The sequence below is a fragment of the Pelodiscus sinensis genome, chromosome 22 (genome assembly GCF_052426305.1).
Source record: "Pelodiscus sinensis isolate ZL-2025 chromosome 22, ASM5242630v1, whole genome shotgun sequence".
In the NCBI taxonomy this organism is placed as follows: domain Eukaryota; kingdom Metazoa; phylum Chordata; order Testudines; family Trionychidae; genus Pelodiscus; species Pelodiscus sinensis.
The window spans coordinates 22,187,282-22,213,385 of NC_143073.1; the positions used below are offsets into that span (position 1 = coordinate 22,187,282).

Consider the following 26,104-nt stretch of genomic DNA (forward strand, 5'->3'; position numbering starts at 1 on the left):
GCAAGAGGCTTGACCCACTGGTGTCAGTCCTGGAGGACGTGATATGGTCTGGTTCTCAAGGAAATAATGCAGGGTGCAGATAGGTAGGGAGAGGGACTGGTCTGCCTGTTTATAAATGGGGCTCAGACTGATTACCATGGGGCAGGGCTGGGAGCCAGGACTCCTGGGTTCTAGCCCAGCTCTGGGAGGGGTGCAGAGTCTAGTGGTTAGAGCAGAGTCTAGTGGGAGTTGTGATCCTTGGGTTCTCTTCCCAGCTCTGTCCCTGCTGGCCTGTATCATCCCATCTCTATACCTCATTTTCTCCCCCCTCCCCCCCCCCCCCGGACAACATGGAGAATTATATTTATCCAGTCTTCGGAACAATAACATTTAATTAGCTAATGTTTACAAAGCACTCTATGTACCTGGCTGGTAAACGGGAATCAACCCTCCACACTAAGTGCGAAAGGGCTTTGAACCCTGCGCTGCCTGGCAGCTCTGCAATAGCTGGGAAAGCTTGTTAGTATGCAGAGGGGAAACCGAGGCACAGAGCCCGTATGGGACATGTGCACAGAGACACAGGCCTAGAACCCAGGAGTCCTGGCTCCCAGCCCCCTCCCCACTGATCACACTGTTTCCATGGACTTCTGTTTATAAAGGGGGCTCGGCTCCTGTAGGTGCTCTCGCTTGAGGGCCGGACTTTGAGCTGGGGTCATTTGGCTGTAGCCTCACTGATGTCAGCAAGGTGCATCCTGTTGGGGTCACTCGGCCGGAGCTCCATGAGAGTAATTGGGGGCCAGATCTGGTGCCCTGCTGGGGAGCTGGCCCAGTGTTTTGATTTGTGTCTCTTCCCAGCTCATAGGAAGCGTCTCAACCTCTGATTTCCGTGCAAAGGGCTGTTTGGGGATTAATTTATCGGGAGAACCAAGCAACCTGGAGAGTTCAGATAAGAGGCAGGACTGGCGGGAGGGTGCAAGGTGCGCAAGGCTGTCTTCGGCTCATTTAATCTGATAAGGGGTTTATTAACAGCTGCTGCCATCTCTGCTGATGCAGAAGGTTGTTTAGAAATCAACACAAGCCCCCAGCGCTTTGCGGCGTGAGCCGGTGTAGGCAGGCTGCAGTAGTAGGTTATCTCAATATAGAGAGTGGCAGGAGTTTATCACCTCAGCTGGCAGGAGTACTAGGCTATTATCCTCTTCTGTTGGACAGCCAACACAGCTGAGCAATGGCACACCTGGTGCAGCCACCTCTGGGGTAGGGCAGCCACACAGCAGTGCAAGGGGGGCTGGGCATTTGGCCAGGATGTGGGGGTTCGTGTCCTGGTTCCTGCAGCCCGTGCCAGGGAAATGGCGCGCAGGGGCAGCCGGGGTCCGGCGTTCCCAGGGGCTGTCAGGCGGCGAGATGCTAAGCAGCGCACAGGCAAGGGGCAGCTGGCTGGCTGCCGCGTGGAGGGAAGGGCCGGGGCCGCAGCGGGAATGTGAAGACTGCTAGGAATGTGCCATCTGCAGCGCAGAGGCTGATCAGAGACAGGCGCAGCTCGGCCTGGGCACCCGGCAGGCAGTGGGTGTGGGAGGAGCTGACCCTCTAGGGGGCGCTCTTGTCCACTCTGCCTAAACCCTCACTCTCCCCCCAACCTCGCCCACCTGCCCCGCCCCCTACCCCAGTCCTTCACCCTCCTCCTCCCACCCTGACTCCCCATGAGTCCTTGGAAGCCCGCGCTCCTGGCTTCTCCCCCTGCTCTGGGAGGGGAGTGGCAGCTGTTGATTGGGGGGGGGGGCTGGTCAGGACTCCTGGGTTCTTCCCCCCCATATAACCCAGCCAAGTCCCCCCCCCCCCGCCCCCTTAGTTCCGTCTATTTCCTGAGCCCCCCGGAACCCAAGGGGCCAGTGCGGGTCCTGACGACGGGGACCCCAGGGAAGGGCGCCCTCTGGGGGTGAGTCCCAGCACTGACCGGAGCGGTTCCTTCTGGGATGGGGCCTTCCCCCTCGGGCGTGGGCGGCAGCACCTTAGGCTGGGCCTCAGACACACTAGAAGGAAGGACCAAGAAGAAAGGGAGCGTGAGCGTGGTGGGGAATCCAGCCGTTCTGCAGCCCAACCGCCCATCCATGGGTCTGGCCCCCAGCATCCAACCCCAGCTACCTCAGACACACTGCAGGGAGTGATTCCTGCGTGGGGTGCATGTAAGAGATAGACGGCGCCCCCTAGAGGGAAAGGCCCCGTGTCTCAGGCCTCTGCCTTGGGGCTGGATGAGAGCTGGCCCCGTGTCCCAGTCCCTGAATCCCTGGGGCTGCATCAAAGACAGCGCCCCTAGAGGGGAAGGTCCCCTGTCCCAGTCCCCTGCCCCGACAGCCCCCACCCCTGCTTTTGGGGTCCAATGCCCCAGGGGGTTACCCGGCAGCTTTAGAAGGGACCCAGGTGGCTGCAGGGGCAGGAGGCTCTTACCAGCCAACCCCACGCCCAGGCTGAGTGCCCCCAGCAGCGCTATCTTCAGCAGGTTGAGGCCGGCGATCAAGGAGGGGTGCTCCTGGAGCTCTGGGTCTGGAAGGGGAAAGGCCCAGGGTTAAGGGGCGCAGGGGATGCCCGGAGCCCCAGGGCCAGTGGGGTCTCTCCCCAGGCTGATGAGTTTTACTGAGTATGTGGGGCCAATGCCCAGAGCCTTCCCCTTTGCTGCTGGAACCCATCAGCCCGGCAGCCCCTCCTGCGGCAGGCGCCCCGGCTTGTCAGTGCCTGAGATGCTCTGTCTCAAGCTCTCCCCAGACCTGTTCCCATCCCCATTCCCCTCTCCTGCAGGACTCCCTGCCGCTAGACGTGAGGGGGGCCAGCCTGTGGAACTCCCTGCCACTAGACGTGAGTAGGGTCAGCCTGCTGGACTCCCTGCCAGTGGACATGAATGGGGCCAGCCCATGGGCCTCCCTGCTACTGGATAGGAGTGGGACCAGCCCACTGGCCTCCCTGCCACTAGACGTGAGGGGGGCCAGCCTGTGGAACTCCCTGCAGCCAGACAAGCTTTGGTCTCCCCCTACTCACCATAGGTGTAGTCTGTGCTCAGGGGTTCCTGGAGGGACAGATGCCCCACCTGACAGGTGTAGGTGGTGCTTGGTCCTGAGGAAGGCAAGCCTAGGGTGGTGGAAGCCCAGAGGAGCCCGGTCTGGTCCTCACACTGCTTCAGTGGCTGGGCTGGGGGCAGGCGGATGCTCCCTTGGTACCAGGAGAGCTGGGCGGGTGGGGGGTAGAAACCAGCTGTTCTGCAAATCAGGCTCCATCTCGGCTCTGGCTTCGGGTGGAACTGGAGGGAGATAACTGGGTGGGATGGTGGGGCTGGAGTGAAAGGGGACACAAATAATCAAACGGTCGCATCTTGGGAAAGAGTCATGAAGATGTTGCAAGACTGGAATGGGTTCTGGACCCTTTGCCCTTTAGGGGGTGCCAGCTCCGGCACGGCCCCAGGACGGGGGTTGATTGGCTACGTCTAGACTGCAGGCTTCTTGCTCAAGAAGCTTTGTCTAAACTACAGACCGGTCAGTTTAACGTCTGTCCCAGGGAAGATAATGGAGCAGGTAATTAAGGAAATCATATGCAAACACTTGGAAGGTAATAAAGTGATAGGGAATAGCCAGCATGGGTTTGTGAAGAACAAGTCATGCCAAACTAATCTGATAGCTTTCTTTGATAGGATAATGAGCCTTGTGGATAAGGGAGAAGCGGTGGATGTCATATACCTAGACTTTAGTAAGGCATTTGATACGGTCTCGCATGATATTCTTATTGATAAACTAGGCAAATATAACTTAGATAGGGCCACGATAAGGTGGGTGCATAATTGGCTGGATAACAGTAGTCAGAGAGTTGTTGTTAACGGTGCTAAATCCTGCTGGAAAGGGATAACAAGTGGAGTTCCTCAAGGGTCTGTTTTGGGACCCGTACTGTTCAATATCTTCATCAATGATGTAGATATTGGGATAGAGAGTACGCTTATTAAGTTTGCAGATGATACCAAACTGGGTGGGGTTGCAACTTCTTTGGAGGATAGGGACATAATTCAAAATGACCTTAGCAAGTTAGAGAAATGGTCAGAGGTAAACAGGATGAGGTTTAATAAAGAGAAATGCAAAGTGCTCCACTTAGGAAGGAACAATCAGTTCCATACATACAAGATGGGAAGCGACTGTCTAGGAAGGAGCATGGCGGAAAGGCATCTAGGGGTCATAGTGGACCAAAAGTTGAATATGAGTCAACAGCGTGATGCTGTTGCAAAAAAAGCAAATATGATTCTAGGTTATATCAACAGGTGTGTTGTAAGCAAAACTCGTGACGTCATTCTGCCGCTCTACTCTGCACTAGTTAGGCCTCAGCTGGAGTACTGTGTCCAGTTCCGGGCGCCACATTTCAAGAAAGATGTGGAGAAATTGGAAAGGGTACAGAGAAGAGCGACAAGAATGATTAAAGGTTTAGAGAACATGACCTATGAAGCCAGGCTTCATGAACTGGGCTTGTTTAGTTTGGAAAAAAGAAGATTAAGGGGGGACATGATAGCGGTTTTCAAATATCTAAAAGGGTGTCACAAGGAGGAAGGAGAAAATTTGTTCCTCTTGGTTACTGAGGACAGGACAAGGAGTAATGGGCTTAAAGTGCAGCAGGGGAGGTTTAGATTGGACATTAGGAAAAAATTCCTAACTGTCAGGGTGGTCAAATATTGGAATAAATTGCCAAGGGAGGTGGTGGAATCTCCCTCTCTGGAGATATTTAAGAACAGGTTAGATAGACATCTGTCAGGGATGGTGTAGACGGAGCTTGGTCCTGCCTTGAGGGCAGGGGGCTGGACTCGATGACCTCTCGAGGTCCCTTCCAGTCCTATTATTCTATGATTCTATGATAGCTGCTGGTTCTAATCTCATATGCATGAAACAGCTCTTGTGCCCACCAGCAGAGGGCCCTCATAAACGCCTTTCCTTAGGGAGATGGGGGCCAGTGGGAGATACCTCCAATCACCTACACACTGCAGGTCCCATCTCCTCCAGCAGGGGGCACTCTCACACACCTTTCCTCAGGGTGGAGGGGAACAATGTGGGAGATACCTCCAATCAGATACACACCAGTTCCCACCCCTTCCAGCAGGAGGCAGCACAGGCAGAGCAGGGTTCACCCCGTCCAGCAGGGGCTGGCAGGAGGACAGCCATGTTGCAGCCACAAGAACTGCCCAGCCAGTGTGGGGCAACGGTCCCAGCCCTGGCTGTGATCCTGCGCCCTTGCCCAAAGAACGAAGGGCTCTTACCGTAAACACGCAGCTGCGTCCCGTTGCCTTGCGCCTCCCCGGTGCCCCACAGCAGCACCCGGCAGATGTATTTCCCAGCATCCTCCAGGCTCACATTGGCAATGGCCAGCGTCCCTTCCCCTCTGTGCAGGAAGGTGTCAGGATAGGCCAGCATGAAGCGGGCTGTCAGGGGCACAGTGACCTCCCCCCCAGGCCCAACTCGGGACCAGGAAACGGCGCCCTTGCCTGGGGAGAGCCCCTGGGTGAACGTGCAGTTCAGGGTGGCGCTGGCGCCCTGGATGACGCCCACTTCAGATGGAAACTGAAGCACGGTGAAGCTGGCATCTGCAGAGACACAAGCACGGGGGTGGGGCTAGAGTAGGGGTCCTGCGGAACTCACTGCCTCCAGATGTTCGTGGGACTTATCTGTGGGACTCTCTGCAGCATGACACTAGTGCACCTTCCTTGTAGGACTCCAGGATTTTATCCCTTGCTCCAGGAGATGCGGGGGGGTCTAATGGGTTAGAACGGGGGCTCTCAAACTGGGCATTATGTGGGGGAGGGTGTCCATGAGTGGTCAGTCTCTGCCTCCAAGCTCCACTTCATTCACCGCCAGCATTTACAATAGTGTTAAAGATATATAAATGGGTTTTTAATACATAAGGGGGGGGGGGGTTGCGCTCCGAGGTTTGCTGTGTGAATGGAGTGACCACTACAAAAGACTGAGAGCCGCTGGGTTGGAGTGAAGGGCGGGGGCTGGGAGCCAGGACTCCTGGGTCCATCCCTGGCTTAGGACAGTGGGGTCTAGCGGGTTGGAATTGGGGGAGGCTGGGAATCAGGACTCCTGGGTTCTCTCCATATGATATCGGGCAAGTCTCTTAACCACACTGGCCTCAGTTTCCCCAAGACATCACATGCGTCACTTCCCAAGCTGCCCGGGGGCTGGAACAATTTGCACCACGGGGGTGCTGGGAGCCACTGACCCAAACCAGAAATCCTGCATTGACTGGAAACCCACCAAGCTGGGGGTGCTGCAGTCCCCTCCCCCGGTAGATCCACCACCTGTGTCCAGCTGCGTGTGACACGTGGAAGCCGGGACTTTTCCACGGGCTCGCGGCCGTTCAGATGCCGGCTGGGCTTTGTGTCAGGCTGCAGAAAGCCAGGGTGGGCGCCGAATGCCCAAAGGCCAAAATTGCAAACCCAGAAAGGGGGAAATCGGGGACCCCCCCCCCCACTGGCTTCCGGCTCTGACTGCAGCGCGGCGGCGGCCGCTGATGCCTGACAGACTAACCCTCCCCACACCGGCCGCTCAGCTGTGCCTAGCGCCCCCCTGCCTGGCTCCTAAGCAGCCAGGGATGGAAAAGTGGGGAGAAGGGGGCAGAGAGAGCTCCTGCCCTGGGGGAGAATGGGGAAGGGATCATTCAGGGAGGCTGCAGCTACTGGGCCCATTCACAGGACAGGCCTAGAGCTGAGCCGGGCAGGGGGGCTGGGACCAGACCCCGTCCTGCTGCCCTGTTCCTCCCCGGCGGGGTCCCCAGCCCTGTCCGTGGGCAGGGACGCTGCTCCCACTGCTAAGGGGAAATCGCCCCCGGCCAAACCGCTTCATTCCCTCCCCCTGGGTAGAGCCGTCCCGGCGTGAGCCCCTTGGTACCGGCCCCTGCGGGGCAGAATGGCTCTGACTGGGGAGAGACGCGTTACCCTGGGACAGCGGCCGAGTGTAGACAAGGGCAGAGACAACGTAGGGGCCAAGCCATAGTCAGAAGAGACAAACACGGGGTGCACCTGAGTCCCCACCCCACTCTCCTTCCACAGCCAGGGCTAGAACCCAGGCAAACAGGCACCCAACCCCCACTGCTCTAACCACTACTCCCCACTGCCCTCTGAGAGCTGGGGCTGGAACCCCGGTGTCCTAGCTCTTAGCCCCCCCTGCTCTAACCACTACTCCTCACAGCCCTCCCAGAGCTGGGGCTGGAACCCTGGTGTCCTGGAACCCAGCCCCCCTTGCTCTAACCACAGTGCCCCACTCCCCATCTAAAGTCGGGGCTGGAACCCCAGCTTTCTAGCACAAAGCCCCCACGTTGATCATGGCTCCTACCCCTGGGCTGGGGGTGCAGCCCTCTTCCCCCCCGCCCCCCGAGGGAAGGGCACCACTGACCTGGGAGGGAGCCGGAAGCCCAGGGCAGGAGCTGGCTGCACAGCACCAGGCAGCCCAGCTGCAGCCGCATGGTGGTCGCTGGCAGGAGCCTGGTGTGTGCCGGGCCCAGCCAGGCAGAGGGACTCCCCGCTGCAGTCACGTGCCGGGCTCACCCCGCACCCACCCACTTAGGGCTGGGCTGAGAGCTGCAGCCGGGGAGCCAGGCCCCCAGGTTCCCCTCCCCCTGGGGCAGCAGGGCCTGCTGGTCGGAGCAGAGGTAGGTGAGGGGGGCGGGGGTCAGGGCTCCTGGGTTCTGTGCCTGGCTCTGGGAGGGCAATGGGGTCCAGTGGTTAAAGCAGGCAGACAGTGACCTGGGACCTGTTCCTCCTGCTGCTGCTTCTCTCTCCTCTTTTGAGGCTCTCTGCTTCTCACTGGGAGAGGAGGAACCCACCTGGTCCTGGGCTTCCAACCCCAGCGCTTGGGCCCACCTCCTGTGACTATGGGGCACCAGCACAGCCGTGTGTGCAGGGCCAAGGTGGGGGCTAGCAGGGGGCTGTAGGTTAGGAGTGGGGGCTCTGAGGGCAGGTATGGGAGGGAGTTGTGGATCGGGAGTGGGGGCTCTCAGGACTGTGTGTCGGGAGTGGGGGGTCTGAAAGCAGGGCTAGCAGGAGGCAGTGGGGTGGGAGTGAGGGGCTCTAGCACAGCTGTGGAGGAGGTCAACAGCAGGGCTAGCAAGGAGCTGTGGGTTGAGAGATGAGGGGCAGGCCTGACAGAGACTGTAGGTCGGGAGTGGGGGGCTGGTGGGAGGTTGTGGGTTGGGAGTGGGGGGCTGGGCTGGCAGGGGGCTGGGAGTGGGGGCTCCAGGAGAGCTGGGGGAGGAGCCCAGAGGAGCCCAGGCCGATGTCTGAGCCTCGCTGGCTGTCAGACCTGACCTAGTAACACGGAGCCGCGGGCCCAGGCGTGGCCCCGGCAGGATGTGACCAGCCCCCGCCCTCGGCAGCCAGAGACGTGCGGCCCCAGCTCTGCGGCTCCCCCAGGCCTGCCAGCCCCGCTCAGGGAAGCCGGGTCCCAGCTCCAGGGCGGGGGCCGGGGAATCGCCCGCAGGCTGCGGCCGGGGCTGTTCTCAGCAAGACACCGGCTGAGCCGTCACCGCGCCGGGCGGCCTAGATTGGCCCCCAGCCTGCGAACTCAGCATGGCCCTGCAGTCTGGGTGCCTGATTCGGGGCAGGGGAGGGAACGGGCCCAGCCCAGAGCCTGCTGCACCTGCCCCCTCTGTGCCTGCAGGCCTCTCTGAGCAGCCCCCTGCGCGTGGGTCAGACACGGCAGCCCAGCCGGCCCCACACGGCCCGATGAGCAAGTGGTGTTTGCTCTGCTGATCGGCCGGGGCTGAGCCCTGCGAGTGGACGTGGCTGGAACTGGGAATTTCTTGCTCAGAGGGAGCGTCCCTGTGTCCTGCTGGTTCAGGGCCGCAGTCGGCTCCAGCCAACCCCGCTGGGGCCTCAGCCTGGTGTGGGGCTGGCTGGAGATAGACTCCTGCCCTGCACCCAGCCAAGGGCCTGAAACCTGCTGGGGAAAAGCCACAGGGCATCGGCGCTGAAGGCAGAGGGGTGGGCGGCTCAGGGACCGGGGCCTGGAGGGGGCGCCGACTCGGCTCTGGCTGCTCAGGGGCAGGGGCTGGGCCGGGGAAGCTTTGTGGGTTCAGGCTCTTCGTGAGTGGAGCTGCCTGGAGCCAGGAAATGTGGGGGCTGGTGACAGCGAGGAGGCTGCACGTAGGCTCCTGGCCACCAGGGGGTGCTGTGGCCATGCAGGCAGTGGGGGTGGGATTGCTGGGGGGCTGTGAGCCGGTCAGACGGGGTCAGGGGATATTGTTGCCAGTTACTGGCCAGTGCAGGGACTCAGGGCAGGTCAGACCCAGGGCCTCTGCAGCAGAGCAGTCAGGGGGAAGCAGCAGGGCATAGTGGTTAGAGCAGGGTGGGGTGAGCCAGGATTCCTGGGTTCTATCCTGGCTCTGGCAGGGGAGGGAGACTGGGGCACAGAACCAGGGGGCTGGGATTCTTCCGTTCCATTCCCAGTGCGGCGCTAGGGGGCGCTGTGCTACTGGGGGGGGAGCAGCCCCACAGGGCCTGGCAGAGGAGCACGTGGATGTGGGAACAAAGAGGCAGACGCCAGGTCTGGGCAGACAGTTTATTGGGCTGAGCAGGAGATTCCGGCCCTGGCTGTCTGGGATCCGCTCGCGGGACGGGCTGGGGAGCCTCGCGGGGCCCGGGGCAAAGGGGTCACATCGTGCAGCAGAAGCCAAATCCACGGTTCCCAGGGCAGCAGTTATAGCAGAAACGACAAACGAAACCCGGAGGCTCCTGGAAGGGATGGAGAGACCAGAGTGAGGCCCCTCACCGAACCCCGATTCCTTCTCCCAGGCCCCTTTCCCGTCCCAGAGCTGGGGGCACGACCCCAGAGTCCTTATTCCAGCTTCTTTTTTCTGCTGTAACAACCAGAGTCCCCTCCACCTGCAGAATTTTTTCCAAATTATAATTCCCCTATGGAATTGGAGGCACCTTTTGATTGTTGGGGGAAGGGCAGAAAGAGGGGAGTAATGCGGTGTAGTGGTTAGATCGCTGTGAGGTGAAAAGGAGACCGGGTTATGTTCTTACACACTGGCCACTGCTGCCCCCTGCTGGGCAGGAAAGATGCTTGTAGGTAGCATCCTGCCGTCCTTAAACCATAGTAACAACTTAAAAACCATCCAATAGTCTGGACTGGTAGCATTTCAAAGATTAACAAAACATGTCGATGGGATCATGAGCTTTTCTAGGCACAGCCCACTTCTTCAGATGACGGGAGTAGGTTGTGCCCACGAAAGCTCATGATCCCATCGACATGTTTTGTCAGTCTATAAAGTGCTACCAGACAATTGGTTGCTTTTTAGGTTTTCCTGTTACAGACTAACTCGGCTCCCCCTCTGAAACTTTTAACCCAGAGCGTTCGTCTTGAGCTGTGGAACTCATGGTCACAGGACATATTGAGGTGCACTCACAGGATTCCCTCCCACACTTTCCTAGCATGAGCCTGTGGAACTCCCTGCCCCTGGACGTTATCGCAGTCCATCTATTGGCCACTATAAATCTTAATCTGCTGAACCAGCAGCCACAACAGGTTACTGGTTTAGCCCCCAGCTAACACTGCAGCCTCCCCTCACCCATCCTTCACAACAGAGACACAAGCCGAGCCGCCGCCTGTCACTCACCGCTTCCCTCTTCACCATCGCCTTGGACTCGCCTCGTCCTTCCTCCTCGTGCTGGGACTCCAGGCCCTGGCAGAGCGGGAGAGCAGGGGTCACTCATGCCCCACGGTGTGTTTGCCCAGCAGCCCCTGCTCCGGAGGGGTCCCGGGGAACATAATGCCCATCTCCAAAGCGCATCCTGAGTGCACAGCTGGGCTCTAAACCCAGAGCTGGCTGAGCAGCGGGGGCTAGTGGTCAGAGCAGGGTTGTATCCCTGGTTCTGGGAGGGGAGGGAAGCCCTCGGCATTAGAGCATTGGGGCTGGGGAGGGGCTGAGAGGCAGGACGAGCTGAATTCCATTCCCTGCTCTGCTGCTGACCTGCTGTGAGTTGCACGGACAGTGCCTCAGTTTCCCCTCCCAGCCTTTACTGCATGGAAGCCCTTTGGGGCTGGGCCAGGCTCTGCCCTGTGGGGGCAGCACCTGACACACGGGGACTGGACCCGGCTCCCCACTCACCCCCGCCAGGGACGCTCCACGGGCTCCCTCGGCACAAAGCAGGGCCACGCCCAGGAGCAGGGTAGCCAACATCTGGACTCGCATTTTCTCTCGGCGTTGGGTCTCTTCTGGGAGCAGGCGAATGGGGCCGGGAGCCACAGGGGCCTGGATTTATACCCTAGCTGGGCGCCCTCGTGCCAAGGGAGCTGGTGATGGGAGGGGAGGGGGATTCCAGTAAGGCAGGGCTGGAGCAATCGTTCAGCTTCGATCCAAGTCCTTGTGGGAAACACTCCTGGGGTTACGCGACATGGGACCTTTTTACCAAACCCTCCTGCCTGTAACCAGGTGACAACACCCATCCCCCCGCCAGTCCTGGCTCCCAGTCCTTGATTGGCCCCTCTGATCCCTCCGCCCCAAACTTAGGGGCAAGTTCCAGGGTTGCCGATTTCCTGGAGGCTACATCACCCGACCGAATCGTTCATTAAAACGTCATCGTCACTTCCCGGAGACGTCCTGGGGGGCTGAAGCACCCCAGAGCCCCCAGGAGTCCCGGAACCTTCTCTCCAGCCTCCTTGGCCCGGTGCGGGGCCTTCCCAGATTTGCAGCCCCAGAGCCGGGATCTCTGTGTTACCGGAACACGCCTGGTTAACGATTAACCCCTGGGCCCTCCTCGGAGCCAGGCCTGGGCTGGGCCGGGGCTCTGCTCTCTGCCCCTCACCCCCCCACAGTGTCTGAGAAACGGGGCCTCCTGCCCTGTGCATTGCAGGGTGTCTGGGGAGCGGGGCCATTTCCAGTGCAAAGCTCAAGGGGCAAATGCCCTCCCACCGACTGGTCTGAGGGAAGAACGGGGCACAGGGCTGGGAGATCCCCTTTGGTCCTGCCATTGGTGTGACTCCTGGGGGACCCCAACTCATCCCCCAGGGCCGGGAGTCCCACGAGTGAACCCGCGAACACCCAGAGTGAAGGGGTCCCACCAGTTAACAGCCCAAGCACTTCCTGGCCCGGAGCCTCGCCTGCTCCTACCACCGACACCTGCAGGTTAACCCTGATAACTCCCCCCCCAGCAGGGTGCCCCGGGGGCCGACCCCTCCTGCATCCTGCGGCAGGGAGTCCCGCGGGCTACCCCAGCACAGGCCCAGCCCCTGCGATGTGGGCGTGGCTGTCAGGGCCGTCAGCTCAATTACTGCAGCGCTCCAAGGCCCCGCGCGGCCCTGCCCTGCTGGCGAACACAGCTCAGTGGGTCAGTGATGGTGCCAGGCTGGGCCTGCACGGCCCCTCTGAGGCAGGGCCCGATGCGCCCACCCGAGCCCACATGGCCCCCGCCCTGCTGCCGAGGCGGAGGCGGTCACATCCTGTCAGGAGGCAACGCCAGCGCCCAGCAATCTAGCGCCGAGCACAGAGCGCAGCCATTAGCCATTTACAACGTGCCTCAGTCTCCCAGAGACGGGCCTGGCGGCATCCCATGGAGGGAAGATGAAGCTGTAACAGCGCGGGTTTGGGGGCACCGCTGAGAGGGTCAAATCAGGATGAATTGCTCAGTGCCAAAGCTACTTACAGCCCAGTGCTGGGGGTTCTCCAAATCAGCCCCGCAGAGCACTTGTGTTCCCCACACTGGCTAGCAAGAAGCTGCAGAAACAACCCCTCAGACACTCCAGTGTTCCCTGTGCCCCGGCCAGCCCCCCCTTACACAGGGGAGAGGTTATAACCCATCCCCCACCTCCCCTCAGACACCCCAGTGTTCTCTGTGCCCCAGCCAGCCCCCCCTTACACAGAGGAGAAGTTATAACCCAGCCCCCCACCTCCCCTCAGACACTCCAGTGCTCCCTGTAGCCCACCCAGCCCCACCTTACACAGGGGAGAGGTTCTAACCCATCTCACCAGCTCCAGACAGGTTCTCCCAGTCCCAAAGGACCAGCCACAGTCCCAGGGCAATTGATACCTCGGATCTCACCCAAAGAGCCAGCTGGGCCAATCCTTTAGACCCTATAAACCAAAGTTAAACAGGGAGTCCGTCAAAATCTGTGGCCAATCCTCAACACACTGGCCCGCGGCCTCCAAAGCAGAGCCCAGACTGGTGTGGTGGGAAAGGACGTTAAAGGGAATTGGAATCAGGACTCCTGGGTTCAATGTAACTCCGGGTGAGGAGTGGAGGGTAACGGTCAAAGCCAGGCTCCTGGGTTCTCCGGGGTCTGAGCCGACCAGGATGCTTCCGGGAATTGAAGATTCCAGGAATACGTCCAGCTGAAATTGGCAACCTGGGAACTTCTACCCCACTTTGGGGACTCCAGTTGGGCAGAGCAGGGGCTGGGAGCCAGGACTGGCCGGGGGATGGGTGTTGTCACCTGGTTATAGGCAGGAGGGTTTGGTAAAAACATTCCATGTTGCGTAACCCCAGGAGTCTTTCCCATAAGGACGTGGATCGGAGCTAAAAGATTGCTCCAGCCCTGCCTTACTGGAACCCCCCTCTTCCCTCCCATCCCTAGCTCCCCTGACATGAGGGCGCCGGGCTAGGGTATAAATCCAGGCCCCTGTGGCTCTCGGCCCCATTCGCCTGCTCCCAGACGAGACCCAACGCCGAGAGAAGATGCGAGTCCAGATGCTGGCTGCCCTGTTCCTGGGCGTGGCCCTGCTTTGTGCCGAGGGAGCCCGTGGAGCGTCCCTGGCGGGGGTGAGTGGGGAGCCGGGTCCAGTCTGCCGCTGCCCCCACCGGCAGAGAGAGCCTGGCCCAGCCCCAAAGGTCTTCCATGCAGTAAAACCTAGGAGGGGAAACTGAGGCACTGCCCAGGCAACTCACAGCAGGTCAGCAGCAGAGCAAGGAATGGAATTGAGTGGTCCTGCCCCTCAGCCCTCCCCAGCCCCTCTGCTCTAATGCCAAGGGCTTCCCTCCCCTCCCAGAACCAGGGATACAACACTGCTCTGACCACTAGCCCCTGCTCTCCTGCCAGCGCTGGGAACAGAGCCCAGCTGTGCGCTCAGGACGCGCTTTGGGGACGGGCGTTACATTCCCTGGGACCCCTCCAGAGCAGGGGCTGCTGGGCAAACACACCGTGGGGCACCAGTGATCCCTGCTCTCCCGCTCTGCCAGGGCCCGGAGTCCCAGCATGTGGAGGAAGGACGAGGCGAGTCCAAGGGGCTGGTGAAGAGAGAAGCGGTGAGTGGCAGGCGGGGGTTCGGCTTGTGTCTCTGCTGGGAAGGGTGGGAGAGGAGAGGGGATGGTATGAGCCAGGGGCTCAGCCAGTAACCTGCTGTGGCTGATGGTTCAGCAGATTAATGGCTGAAATATCCCAGAGATCCCAGGCATTGATATCCAGTGGCAGGGGGTTCCACAGGCTCACCCCAGGAAACGCAGTGGGAAGGAATCCCAGGGGTTGATCCCTGTATCTCTCTGGCGGTGAATTCCAAATTTCAGGACCCCCTGTATCACATGGGTTAAGGAGAACAGTATCTCAGGGCAAGTACCTATCACCAAACCTGTCTCCTGCCCAGCAGGGGGAAGCAGTGGTCAGTCTGTGAGGAAATAACCCAGCCTCCTAGTTTTCTCCAGACAGTGATGTAACCACTAGACCCCACCACCGACGAGATCAAACTCTGCCTCCAATTCCACACGGGAATACTCATTTCAGAAAAAATCCGCAAGTGGAGTGGAGTCTAGTGGTTAGAGCAACTAAAAAGGCCTGGGAGTCTGGACTCCTGGGTTCTATCTGCTGTTGTGGAAGGGGAGTGGGGTCTGGTGGTTAGAGCAGGGGCTGGGAGTCAGGACTCCAGGGTTGTGCCCCTGGCTCTGGGTTGGGAAAGGGGCCTGGGAGAAGGAATCAGGGTTCGGTGACGGGCCTCACTCTGGTCTCTCCATCCCTTCCAGGAGCCTCCGGGTTACGTTTGTCGCTTCTGCTATAACTGCTGCCCTCGGAACGGCGGATTTGGCTTCTGCTGCACGATGTGACCCCTTTGCCCCGGGCCCCGTGAGGCTCCCCAGCCCGTCCCGCGAGCGGATCCCAGCCAGCCTGGACCGAGCGAAGGATTCGGGCAGAATCTTTCTGCGTAGCCCAATAAACTGTCTGCCCAGACCTGGCGTCTGCCTCTTTGTTCCCATGTCCACGTGCTCCTCTGCCAGGCCCTGTGGGGCTGCTCTGCCCCTGCAGCACAGCGCCCCCTAGCGCCGCACTGGGAATGGAACGGAGGGGTCCCAGCCCTCTGGTTCTGTGCCCCAGTCCCTGCTCCCCTACCAGAGCCTGGGACACAACCCAGGAGTCCTGGCTCACCCCAACCCGCTCTAACCACTATGCCCTGCTGCTTCCCCCTGACCGCTCTGCTGCAGTGTCGCTGAGTCCGACCTGCCCTGAGTCCCTGCACTGGCCAGTAACGGGCACCAATATTCCCCTACTCCCGTCTGACTGGCTCACAGTCCCCCAGCATCCCCTCCCTGGGCTCCCCAGCTGCGCACCAGGCCACAGCGCCTCCTGGTGGCCAAGAGCCTTAGTGCAGCCTCCTCGCTGTTACCGGCCCCCACATTTCCTGGCCCCTGGCAGCTCCACTCACAAAGAGCCTGAACCCGCAAAGCTTCCTCGACCCAGCCCCTGCCCTGAGTAGCCAGAGTGTAGCTGGCGCCCCCTCCAGGGGAGAGCCCGAGTCCCGGTCCCAGAGCCGCCCACCCCTCTGCCTTTGAATCTGATGCTCTGTGGGCTTTTCCCCGGCAGGTTTCAGGCCCCTGGCTGGGTGCAGGGCAGGAGTCATTCCCCAGCTAGCCCCACACCAGGCTGACACCCCAGCAGGGTTGGCTGCTGCTGTCTGAGGCCATGAACCAGCGGGACACAGGAACAGGAAATTCCCAGTTCTAGCCATATCATAAGAACATAAGAACGGCCAGACTGGGTCAGACCAAAGGTCCATCCAGCACAGTGTCCTGTCTGCTGACAGTGGCCAATGCCAGATGACCCACAGGGAGGGAATAGAACGAGGAATGAGCCTGTGATCCCTCCTGTCATTCATTTCCAGTCTCTGACAAACAGAGGCTAGGGACACCATTCCTATCCAGCCTGGTTAATAGTCATTGATGGACCTAACTTCCATGAAAGTAGCTAGTTCTTTTTGAACCCCGTTAAAGTCCGGGTCTTCACCACATCCTCTGGCAAGGAGTTCCACAGATTGCCTGTGCGCTGAGTGAAGAAAAACTTCCTTTTGTTTGTTTTAAGCCTGCTGTCTATTAATTTCATGTGGTGACCCCTAGTTCTTATCTTGTGGGAATAAGTAAATCACTTTTCCTCATTCACTTTTTCCACCCCAGTCATAATTTTTAAGACATCTATTATATCCCCCCTTAGTCTCCTCTTTTCTAAGCTGAAAAATCCAAGTCTTTTTAATCTCTCTTCATATGGGACCCATTCCAAACCCCTTGTCATTTTTGTTGACCTTTTCTGAACCTTTTCCAATGCCAATAGATCTTTTTTGAAATGAGGCAACCACATCTGTACGCAATACTCAAGAGGAGCACGTCCCATGGATTTATATAGAGGCAATAAGATATCCTCTAGCCTCTTTTTAATGATCCCTAAGATTCTGTTTTGGTTTTTTGAGTGCCCATTGAGTGCATGTTTCCAGAGAACCATCCACAAGGACTCCAAGATCTCTCTCTTGAGTAGTTGTAGCCAGATTAGTCTCCATCATTGTGTATATATAGTTGGGATTATTTTTTCCAATATGCATGACTTTACATTGATCAACATTTATTTGCCATTTTGTTGCCCAATCACTTAGTTTGGTGAGATCTTTCTGAAGCTCTTCACAATCTGCTTTGGGCACTTTGATATCATCTGCAAATTTTGCCACCTCACTGTTTACTCCTTTCTCCAGATCATTTATAAATAGGTTGAATAGGATTGATCCCAGTACAGACCCTTGCAGAACACCAAGTTACCTTTCTCCGTTCTGAAAACACCATTTATTCCTACCCTTTGTTTCCTGTCTTTTAATCAGTTATTAGTCCATGAGATGACTTTCCCTGTCACCCCATGTCAGCTTCCTTTATTTAAGAGTCTTTGGTGAGGGGCCTTGTCAAAGGCTTTCCGGAAATATAAACCCACTATATTCCACATTTTCTTTCACGTATAGGGCCATTCCCCCACCTGCATGACCCGTTCTGTCCTTCCGATAGATTTTGTACCCTGGTATGACTGAGTGTCATTGATTGTCCTTATTCCACCAAGTTTCCGTGATGCCTATTATATCCATGTCCTCCTTTAAAACAAGGCACTCTAGTTAACCCATCTTATTATTTAGACTTCTAGCATTTGTGTTAAGCACTTTAATCATTTGTCCCTATCAATCAATTGTCATATCAATACCACCCTATACAGAAAACCTACCGACCGCTATACTTACCTGCATGCCTCCAGTTTCCATCCCGGACACACCACACGATCCATTGTTTACAGCCAAGCACTGAGGTACAACCGCATATGCTCCAACCCCTCAGACAGAGACCTACACCTACAAGACCTTCAACAAGCATTCTGTAAACTGCGATACCCACACGAGGAAGTGAGGAGACAGATTGACAGAGCCAGACGTGTACCCAGAAGCCTCCTGCTACGGGACAAGCCCAAGAAAGAAACCAACAGAACACCACTGGCCATCACCTATAGTCCCCAGCTAAAACCTCTCCAACGCATCATTAGCGATCTTCAGCCCATCCTGGACAATGATCCCTCGCTCTCACAGGCCTTGGGAGGTAGGCCGGTCCTTGCCCACAGACAACCCGCCAACCTGAAGCATATTCTCACCAGCAACTACACACCGCACCATAATAACTCGAACTCAGGAACCAATCCTTGCAACAAACCTCGGTGCCAACTCTGCCCACATATATACACCAGCAACACCATCACAGGACCTAACCAGATCAGCCATACTGTCACTAGTACATTCTCCTGCACATCCACCAACGTAATATATGCCATCATGTGCCAACAATGCCCCACTGCTATATACATCGGCCAAACAGGACAGTCCCTACGTAAAAGAATCAATGGACACAAATCTGATATTAGGAATGGCAACATACAAAAACCTGTAGGGGAACACTTCAATCTTCCTGGACACACAATTGCAGATCTAAAAGTAGCCATCCTGCAGCAAAAAAACTTCAGGACCAGACTTCAAAGAGAAACTGCTGAGCTACAGTTCATCTTTAAGTTTGACACAATCAACTCTGGATTAAACAAAGACTGTGAATGGCTTGCTAACTACAAAAGCAGCTTCTATTCTCTTGGAATTCACACCTCCAGATCAGCTGCTAGAAGTGGGCCTCATCCTCCTTGATTGGATCACCTCATCATCTCCAGCCTGATCCTGGCCTGCATATTTATTCCTGCCTCTGGAAATTTCCACTACATGCATCTGATGAAGTGGGTCTTTGCCCACGAAAGCTTATGCTCCTACACTTCAGTTAGTCTATAAGGTGCCACAGGACTCCTTGTCCCTATTTATCTGTCTGCCGTTTCCTGATCTGTTAGATTCTTTTTCACGTGATGGTTTCTCATCAGATCCGACCCATACTTCCATCCTCTCCCCCTGACTGGAACATAGAGCAAATCTATGAATAGAGCCTCCCCTAAGAGATGTCTCTGTCCGATCCATGCACTCCTCCGCACCCGTCGGCTTTCCCCCAGCCCTTAGTTTTAAAAGTGCATAACGACCTTCTTAAAGTTAAGTGCCAGCAGGCTGGCTCCATTCTGCTGTAGCTGGAGCCCATCCTTCCTGTGTAGGCTCTCCCTTTCCAAAAGTTTCCCCACTTCCTAAAAAATCTAAACCCCTCCTTTCTACAGTCTACACCATCATCTCATCCACGCATTGAGATTCTGAAGCTCTGCCTGCCTACCTGGCCCTGTGTGTGGAACTGGAAGCATTTCAGAGAACACTACCATAGCAGTCCTGGCTCTCAATCTCTTTCCTAGCAGCCTAAATTTGGCTTCCAGGACCTCTCTCCTACCCTTCCCTATGTCATTGGTCCTACATGCACCACTACCACCGCCTCCTCCCCAGCACTACACATACATCTATCTAGATGTCTCGAGATATCCGCAACCTTCACACCAGGCAGGCAAGTCACCACACGGTTCTCCTGGTCACCAGACACCCAGCTGTCTATGTTTCTAATAATCAAATCCCAATTACTAACACCTACCTTGACTGGAGTTCCCTCCCCAGTGCAAGCGGACACCACTGCATCCGTTGGAAGGAGGGTCCCAACTATGGTTTCCAGGTACCTACTAGGAGCTATCTTCTTATGGGTGTGCCTAGACTACACCTCTCTTTCGACAGGGAATGGAGATTAGGCACATCGAAATTGCTAATGAAGCAGGGATTTAAATATCCAACACTTCATTAGCATAAACATGGCCGCCGCTTTTTTTCAAAACGGAGTGTTTTCGAAAAAACCCAGCAGTCTAGACGCGGACCTGTTGAAAATAAACCCTTTTCCAACAGATCCTCTAAACCTCATTTTTTGAGGTATACAGGATCTGTCGAAAAAGGGTTTACTTTTGACAGATACACATCTAGACTGCCGTTTTTTTTAAAAACTCCGTTTCGAAAAGAAGCAACGTCCGTGTTTATCCTAATGAAGCACGGGGTATTTAAATCCCTGCTTCATTAGCAATTTCGATGTGCTGGATTTGCATCCCTTTGTCGACAGAGGGATGCAGTGTAGACATAACCAAAAAGACCCCTCTGAGGAGGTAGGAGTGAGTTGAGTGTTACTGTTGTTGGGCAGATTTAGACTCCATACCCAGAAGTTTCTGGAGTTGAGTGGGTAGTCTGGGGTCAGGCTCCATGAGCCAGCAGGAAGGGCAGGTGCTTTTCTAAGGCCTGAGTGAGCTAGGAGAAGCAGAGGAAGGAGCAGAGATCAGGCTGCTGTTCCTCACTCTGCAGCAGGTAGTGATGGTGTTAACCCTCTACCTGGGATCATCGGCAAAGCTAAATTATATGGGAGGGGAAACCTGGGAGGGAAAATCCCTTCTCCTGTGCTAATTGTCTGCTCTCAGTGCTGGTCTGAGTTTAGCCAAACTGTTGCAGTTACTTTCTCAGTCAGTTGGATTCATCAGCTCCTCTGTCAACGTAGCGACGGGGAAAGAGCCGTTTCTGTTGTGTTGTTCTCAGTGTTTGTATTGTCTTGTGACAGGGTTTCTCTAAGTCTGTTCACTTGGGAGTTAACTGCCTGGTTGATCAGGGAGCGGGGCTGCCTCGCAGTGATCCACGGCAGGGGAACAGGCTGCCCGGACTCCAACTGAGGATCCCTGTGAGCAAGTGGAGAGATGGTTCGGACTCAGCCTATGGTGCAGATTGGACAAGCAGAGGCACAAACAGACTCTGGTGAACTAAATCTGAGCTTCTGGGGCCTCTCCGACTTTTCCTATTGTGTCCGTGTGGAGTGGACTGGTCACGTTTTATTTCTGGTTTCCGCTTTGCTTCTGTTTGCCGTAACTGGGCAGTATCTGTGGGTTAGACAATGGGCGTGTTCTGTTGTGAGCATTAGATGATTTGTTTCTTCATAACATTTTATAACGTTATTTAATTACATTTATTTCTTTTGGAATATGAATGTTGGGAGGCTGGCACTGGGAATCCTTGCTAAAATTCCTTACAGTCCGAATTCTGGGTCTCAAGTACGTCCTACAGAAGTGGGGGGGCTTTTTAGACACTGGAAAAGGGCAGTGAAGTCTGCCCCACCCAAGGTTACATGTTTTCCTTCCCTGAGGGTATGTCTACACTACCCCGCTAGTTCGAACTAGCGGGGTAATGTATGCATACCGCACTTGCTAATGAAGCCCGGGATTTGAATTTCCCGGGCTTCATTAGCATAAGCGGGGAGCCGCCATTTTTAAATCCCCGCTGCTTCGAACCCCGTGTAGCGCGGCTACACGGGGCTCGAACTAGGTAGTTCGGACTAGGGTCCTATTCCGAACTACCGTTACTCCTCGTGAAACGAGGTGTACCGGTAGTTCGGAATAGGCACCCTAGTCCGAACTACCTAGTTCGAGCCCCGTGTAGCCGCGCTACACGGGGTTCGAAGCAGCGGGGATTTAAAAATGGCGGCTCCCCGCTTATGCTAATGAAGCCCGGGAAATTCAAATCCCGGGCTTCATTAGCAAGTGCGGTATGCATACATTACCCTCCTAGTTCGAACTAGGAGGGTAGTGTAGACATACCCTGAGTCTTTTTCCCTCTTCAACAGCACAGGGGCTGTCTGACCGGAGGTGGGACAGTTCTACAGTGTCCCGGAAAGCCTCCTCTGCGTACCTCGCGGCCTCCCTTAGCTCCTCCGGTTCAGCCAAATCCCGGACGCGTCTCCGAGGGCCAGGAGCTCCTTGCACCAAAAGCACACGTACGCCCACAGGGCGGGGGGTCAGACGTGCTACATTGGGTGCAATAAACAGGACAGCCCGCACGCTGCTGCTGGGCCTCCGCCTGCATCCTCCCCCTCAGAGAATTAGATTATTGAGAGGGGGGTTTTGTAAATCTGGGAGTTTTGGTTTCAGTTTAAAGGTTTCCAAGAATGCACCGTGTGTCTGGCCCCCGTGCCCCTCCCCCTCTGAACTTCCTCAGGTGCCCTCGCAAGGCTCAGTCTTGGCGGGTCGGCAGAGCAAACGCCGTTTTCCCATCGGGCTGCGTGGGGCTGGCTGGGCAGCCGTATCCGACCCCGAAGCCCCATGCGCAGGGGGCTGCTCAGAGAGGCCTGCAGGCACAGAGGGGGCGGGTGCAGCAGGCCCTGGGTTGGGCCTGTCCCTTCCCCTGTCCTAAATCAGGCGCCCAGACTGCAGGAACATGCTGAGATCGCGGGCTGGGGGCCAATCTAGGCCGCCTGGCGCGGTGACGGCTCAGCCGGTGCCTGGCTGAGAACAGCCCTGGCCGCAGCCTGCGGGCGATTCCCCGGCCCCTGCTCTGGAGCTGGGACCCGGCGGCCCAGAGCGGGGCTGGCAGGCCTGGGGGAGCCACAGAGCTGGGGCCGCACGTCTCTGGCTGCCGAGGGCGGGGGCTGGTCACATCCTGTCAGGGCCACGCCAGGGCCCGCGGCTCCGCGTTACTAGGTCAGGTCTGACAGCCAGCGAGGCTCAGATGTCGGCCTGGGCTCCTCTGGGCTCCTCCCCCAGCTCTCCTGGAGCCCCCACCCCCAACCCCCTGCCAGCCGAGCCCCCCACTTCCGACCCACAGCCTCCCACCAGCCCCCCACTCCCAACTCACAACCTCCAACCAGCCCCCCACTCCCAACCCACAACCTCCTGCCACCCCTCCCCACAAAGCCCCCACTCCTGACCCACAGCAACCTGCCAGCACAACACGCCATTCCCGACCCACAGCCTTTGTCAGGCCTGCCCTCAGAACCCCCTACTCCTAACCCACAGCCCCTACCAGCCCTGCTAGACTCCCACTCCCGACCCACAACCCCCTGCCAGCCCAGCCCTGAGCCCCACACAAATAACTGGTATGGGGCCCCACTGCTTAGCTTCAACACGCTAGTCCCTCTGGCTGCGGGGGGCCGTTGTGGTGAGCCCAAGGGATGGGGTTGGAGGCCCAGGAGCAGGGGGGTTTCCCCTGATGAGCAGGAGGCAAATCCTGACAAGAACCAAGTGAAGCAGCAGAATAAGGAACAGGCCCCAGGTGTCCTGGACCCCACCCCCACGCTGCTCTAACCACTGGCCCCCACTCCCCTCCCAGAGTTGGCGTAGAGCCCAGGAGACCTGACCCCACCGGCACTGCTCCGACCAGCAGGCCCTGCTGCCCCAGGGGGAGGGGAACCTGGGGGCCTGGCTCCCCGGCTGCAGCTCTCAGCCCAGTCCGCAGCTGGTGGGCGCGGGGCAAGCCCGGCATGTGACTGCAGCGGGGAGTCCCTCTGCCTGGCTGGGCCCGGCACACACCAGGTTCCTGCCAGCGACGACCATGTGGCTGCAGCTGGGCTGCCTGGTGCTGTGCAGCCAGCTCCTGCCCTGGGCTTCCGGCTCCCTCCCAGGTCAGTGGTGCCCTTTCCTGGTGGGGACGGGGTGGGAAGTTGCACTAAGGCTCTTGGCTACCAGGAGGCGCTGTGGCCAGGCAGGCAGGGCGGAGTCCCTGGGAGGCTGTGACCTTGTCAGACTGTGGAGGGGGGCGGATATTGGTGCCGGTTACTGGCCAGTGCAGGGACTCAGGGCAGGTCGGACTCAGGGCCTCTGCTGCAGAGCGGTCAGTGGGAAGCAGCAGGGCATAGCGGTTAGAGCAGGGTGCGGTAATCCAAGATTCCTGTGCTCTATCCCGGCTCTGGCAGGGGAGCAGGGACTGGGGCACAGAACCAGGGGGCTGGGACCCCTCCGTTCCATTCCCAGTGCGGCGCTAGGGGGCGCTGTGCTGCGGGGGCGGAGCAGCCCCACAGGGCCTGGCAGAGGAGCATGTGGACATGGGAACAAAGAGGCAGATGCCAGGTCTGTGCAGACAGTTTATTGGGCTGAGCAGCAGGGTGCTGCCCCCCCCCCCCCCGAACCCGTCGCTCGGTGCCATGCGATTCCGGCCCGGCTGCCTGGGATCCGCTCCCGCGACGGGCTGGGGAGCCTCGGGGCAAAGCGGGTCACGTCTTGCAGCACAAGCCAAATCCGGGGTTCTCAGGGCAGCAGCCGTAGCAGAAATAACAAACGAAACCCTGAGGCTCCTGGAAGGGAGGGAGAGACCAGAGTGAGGCCTGCCCGTCACCGAACCCCGATTCCTTCTCCCAGGCCCCTTTCCTGTCCCGGAGCCAGGGGCACAACCCCGGAGTCCTGACTCCCAGGCCCTGCGCTAACCATTAGATCCCACTACCCTCCCAACACTGGGCATAGAACCCGGGCGTCCAGGCTCCCAGCCCTCCCCACCCCCGGCTAAACACTGTGCTCAGTCGGCTCTGAGATCTCTTATCCCCGTGTGGTCCTGCAGGCAGAGTTCTATCTGGGGGTCAGTAACCGGGGCTCAGGACGAGGCCGGGAACAGGACTCCTGGGTTCCATCCCTGACTCTCAGCAATGCGGAGCCCAAAGGGTTTTGTTCTCCCGGGGTCAGAGCTCCCAGACTGGCCACCGCTGCCCCCTGCCGGCAAGGAGAGATGATGGTCGGGAGGAACCTGCCCTGAGATATTACTGGGGCTTAATCCAGGCTGGACTTCAGCTGACCCATTGGCACAGGAGATGTTGAGGTGCACTCACAGGACTCCCTCCCACTGGATTTCCTGGCATGAACTTGTGGGACTCCCTGCCACTGGATGTCAATGCCCGGAATCTGTGGGATATCTCAGCCTTTAATCTGCTGAACCAGCAGCCACAACAGGTTAGTGGCTAAACCCCCGGCTCACACGACACCCTCCCCTCTCCCACCCGTCCCAGCAGAGACACAAGCCGAGCCGCCGCCTGCCACTCACCGCTTCCCTCTTCACCATCGCCTTGGACTCGCCTTGTCCTTCCTCCTCGTGCTGGGACGCCTGGGAGAGCGGGAGAGCAGGAGTCACTTGTGCCCCACGGTGTGTTTGCCCAGCAGCCCCTGCTCCGGAGGGGCCCAGGGAAATGTAACGCCTGTCTCCAAGCGCATCCTGAGTGCACAGCTGGGCTCTATCCCCAGAGCTGGCTGAGCAGTGGGGGCTAGTGGTCACAGCAGGGTTGTATCCCTGGTTCTGGGAGGGGAGGGAAGCCCCTGGCATTAGAGCAGTGGGAGGGGCAAAGAACCAGGGGGGAGGAGCTAGCATTGGGAGCATTGGCAGGGGCTGAGAGGCAGGATCACTCAGTTCCATTCCCTGCTCTGCTGCTGTCCTGCTGTGCGTTGCCCAGGCAGTGCCTCCGTTTCCCCTCCCAGCCTTTACTGCATGGAAGCTCTTTGGGGCTGGGCCAGGCTCTCTCTGCCTGTGGGGGCAGCACCTGACACACGGGGACTGGACCCGGCTCCCCACTCACCCCCGCCAGGGACGCTCCACGGGCTCCCTCGGCACAAAGCAGGGCCACGCCCAGGAGCAGGGCAGCCAGCGTCTGGACTCGCATCTTCTTGGCGTTGGGTCTCCTCCGGGAGCAGGCGAATGGGGCCGGGAGCCACAGGGGCCTGGATTTATACCCTAGCTGGGCGCCCTCGTGCCAAGGGAGCTGGTGATGGGAGGGGAGGGGGATTCCAGTAAGGCAGAGCTGGAGCAATCGTTCAGCTTCGGTCCAAGTCCTTGTGGGAAACACTCCTGGGGTTACGCAACATGGGACCTTTTTACCAAACCCTCCTGCCTGTAACCAGGTGACAACGCCCATCCCCCCGCCAGTCCTGGCTCCCAGTCCTTGATCGGCCCCTCTGACCCCCCCGCCCCAAACTTAGGGGCAAGTTCCAGGGTTGCCGATTTCCTGGAGGCTACATCACCCGACCGAATCGTTCATTAAAGCGTCATCGTCACTTCCCGGAGACGTCCTGGGGGCTGAAGCACCCCAGAGCCCCCAGGAGTCCCGGAACCTTCCCTCCAGCCTCCTTGGCCCGGTGCGGGGCCTTCCCAGATTTGCAGCCCCAGAGCCGGGATCTCTGTGTTACTGGAACACGCCTGGTTAACGATTAACCCCTGGGCCCTCCTCGGAGCCAGGCCTGGGCTGGGCCGGGGCTCTGCTCTCTGCCCTTCACCCCTCCGCCCCCCACAGTGTCTGAGAAACAGGGCCTCCTGCCCTGTGCATTGCGGGCTGTGTCTGGCCATTTCCAGTGCAAAGCTCAAGGGGCGAACTGGTGTAAGGGGACAACGGGGCGCATGGCTGGGAGATTTCCTCTGGTCCTGCCATTGGTGTGACTCCTGGGGGACCCTAACCCATCCCTTGGGGCCGGGAGTCCCACGAGTGGACCCGCGAACACCCAGAGTGAGGGGGTCCCACCAGTTAACAGCCCCAGCACTTCCTGACCCGGAGCCTCGTCTGCTCCCACCACACCTCTGGGTGTTCGCGGGTTCACTCGTGGGACTCCCGGCCCTGGGGGATGAGTTGGGGTCCCCCAGGAGTCACACCAATGCCAGAACCAGAGGGGATCTCCCA

At 58.2% G+C, this 26,104-nt stretch overlaps 1 protein-coding gene and 2 long non-coding RNA genes across 3 annotated transcripts; 1 reads left to right on the top strand and 2 right to left on the bottom strand.

Annotated features, from left to right (window-relative positions):
• Positions 1–1,652: 1,652 nt before the first annotated feature.
• Positions 1,653–11,388, bottom strand: LOC142819486 (tapasin-related protein-like). The gene is made up of 5 exons (XM_089772738.1): positions 11,382–11,388; positions 5,252–5,575; positions 3,007–3,297; positions 2,422–2,517; positions 1,653–2,006 (listed from the first exon to the last, which is right to left on the bottom strand). Exons 1-5 carry the CDS (start codon positions 11,386–11,388, stop codon positions 1,822–1,824), a joined length of 903 nt encoding a protein of 300 aa, XP_089628864.1. The 3' UTR covers positions 1,653–1,821.
• Positions 11,389–13,590: 2,202 nt separating this feature from the next.
• LOC142819491 (uncharacterized) lies at positions 13,591–15,143 on the top strand. Its single transcript, XR_016347708.1, has 3 exons — positions 13,591–13,747; positions 14,165–14,230; positions 14,939–15,143. It is a non-coding gene; the product is annotated as an uncharacterized LOC142819491 (long non-coding RNA).
• Positions 15,144–23,526: 8,383 nt separating this feature from the next.
• On the bottom strand, positions 23,527–25,170 carry LOC142819489 (uncharacterized). Its single transcript, XR_012897410.2, has 3 exons — positions 25,013–25,170; positions 24,487–24,546; positions 23,527–23,749 (listed from the first exon to the last, which is right to left on the bottom strand). It is a non-coding gene; the product is annotated as an uncharacterized LOC142819489 (long non-coding RNA).
• Positions 25,171–26,104: the final 934 nt, after the last annotated feature.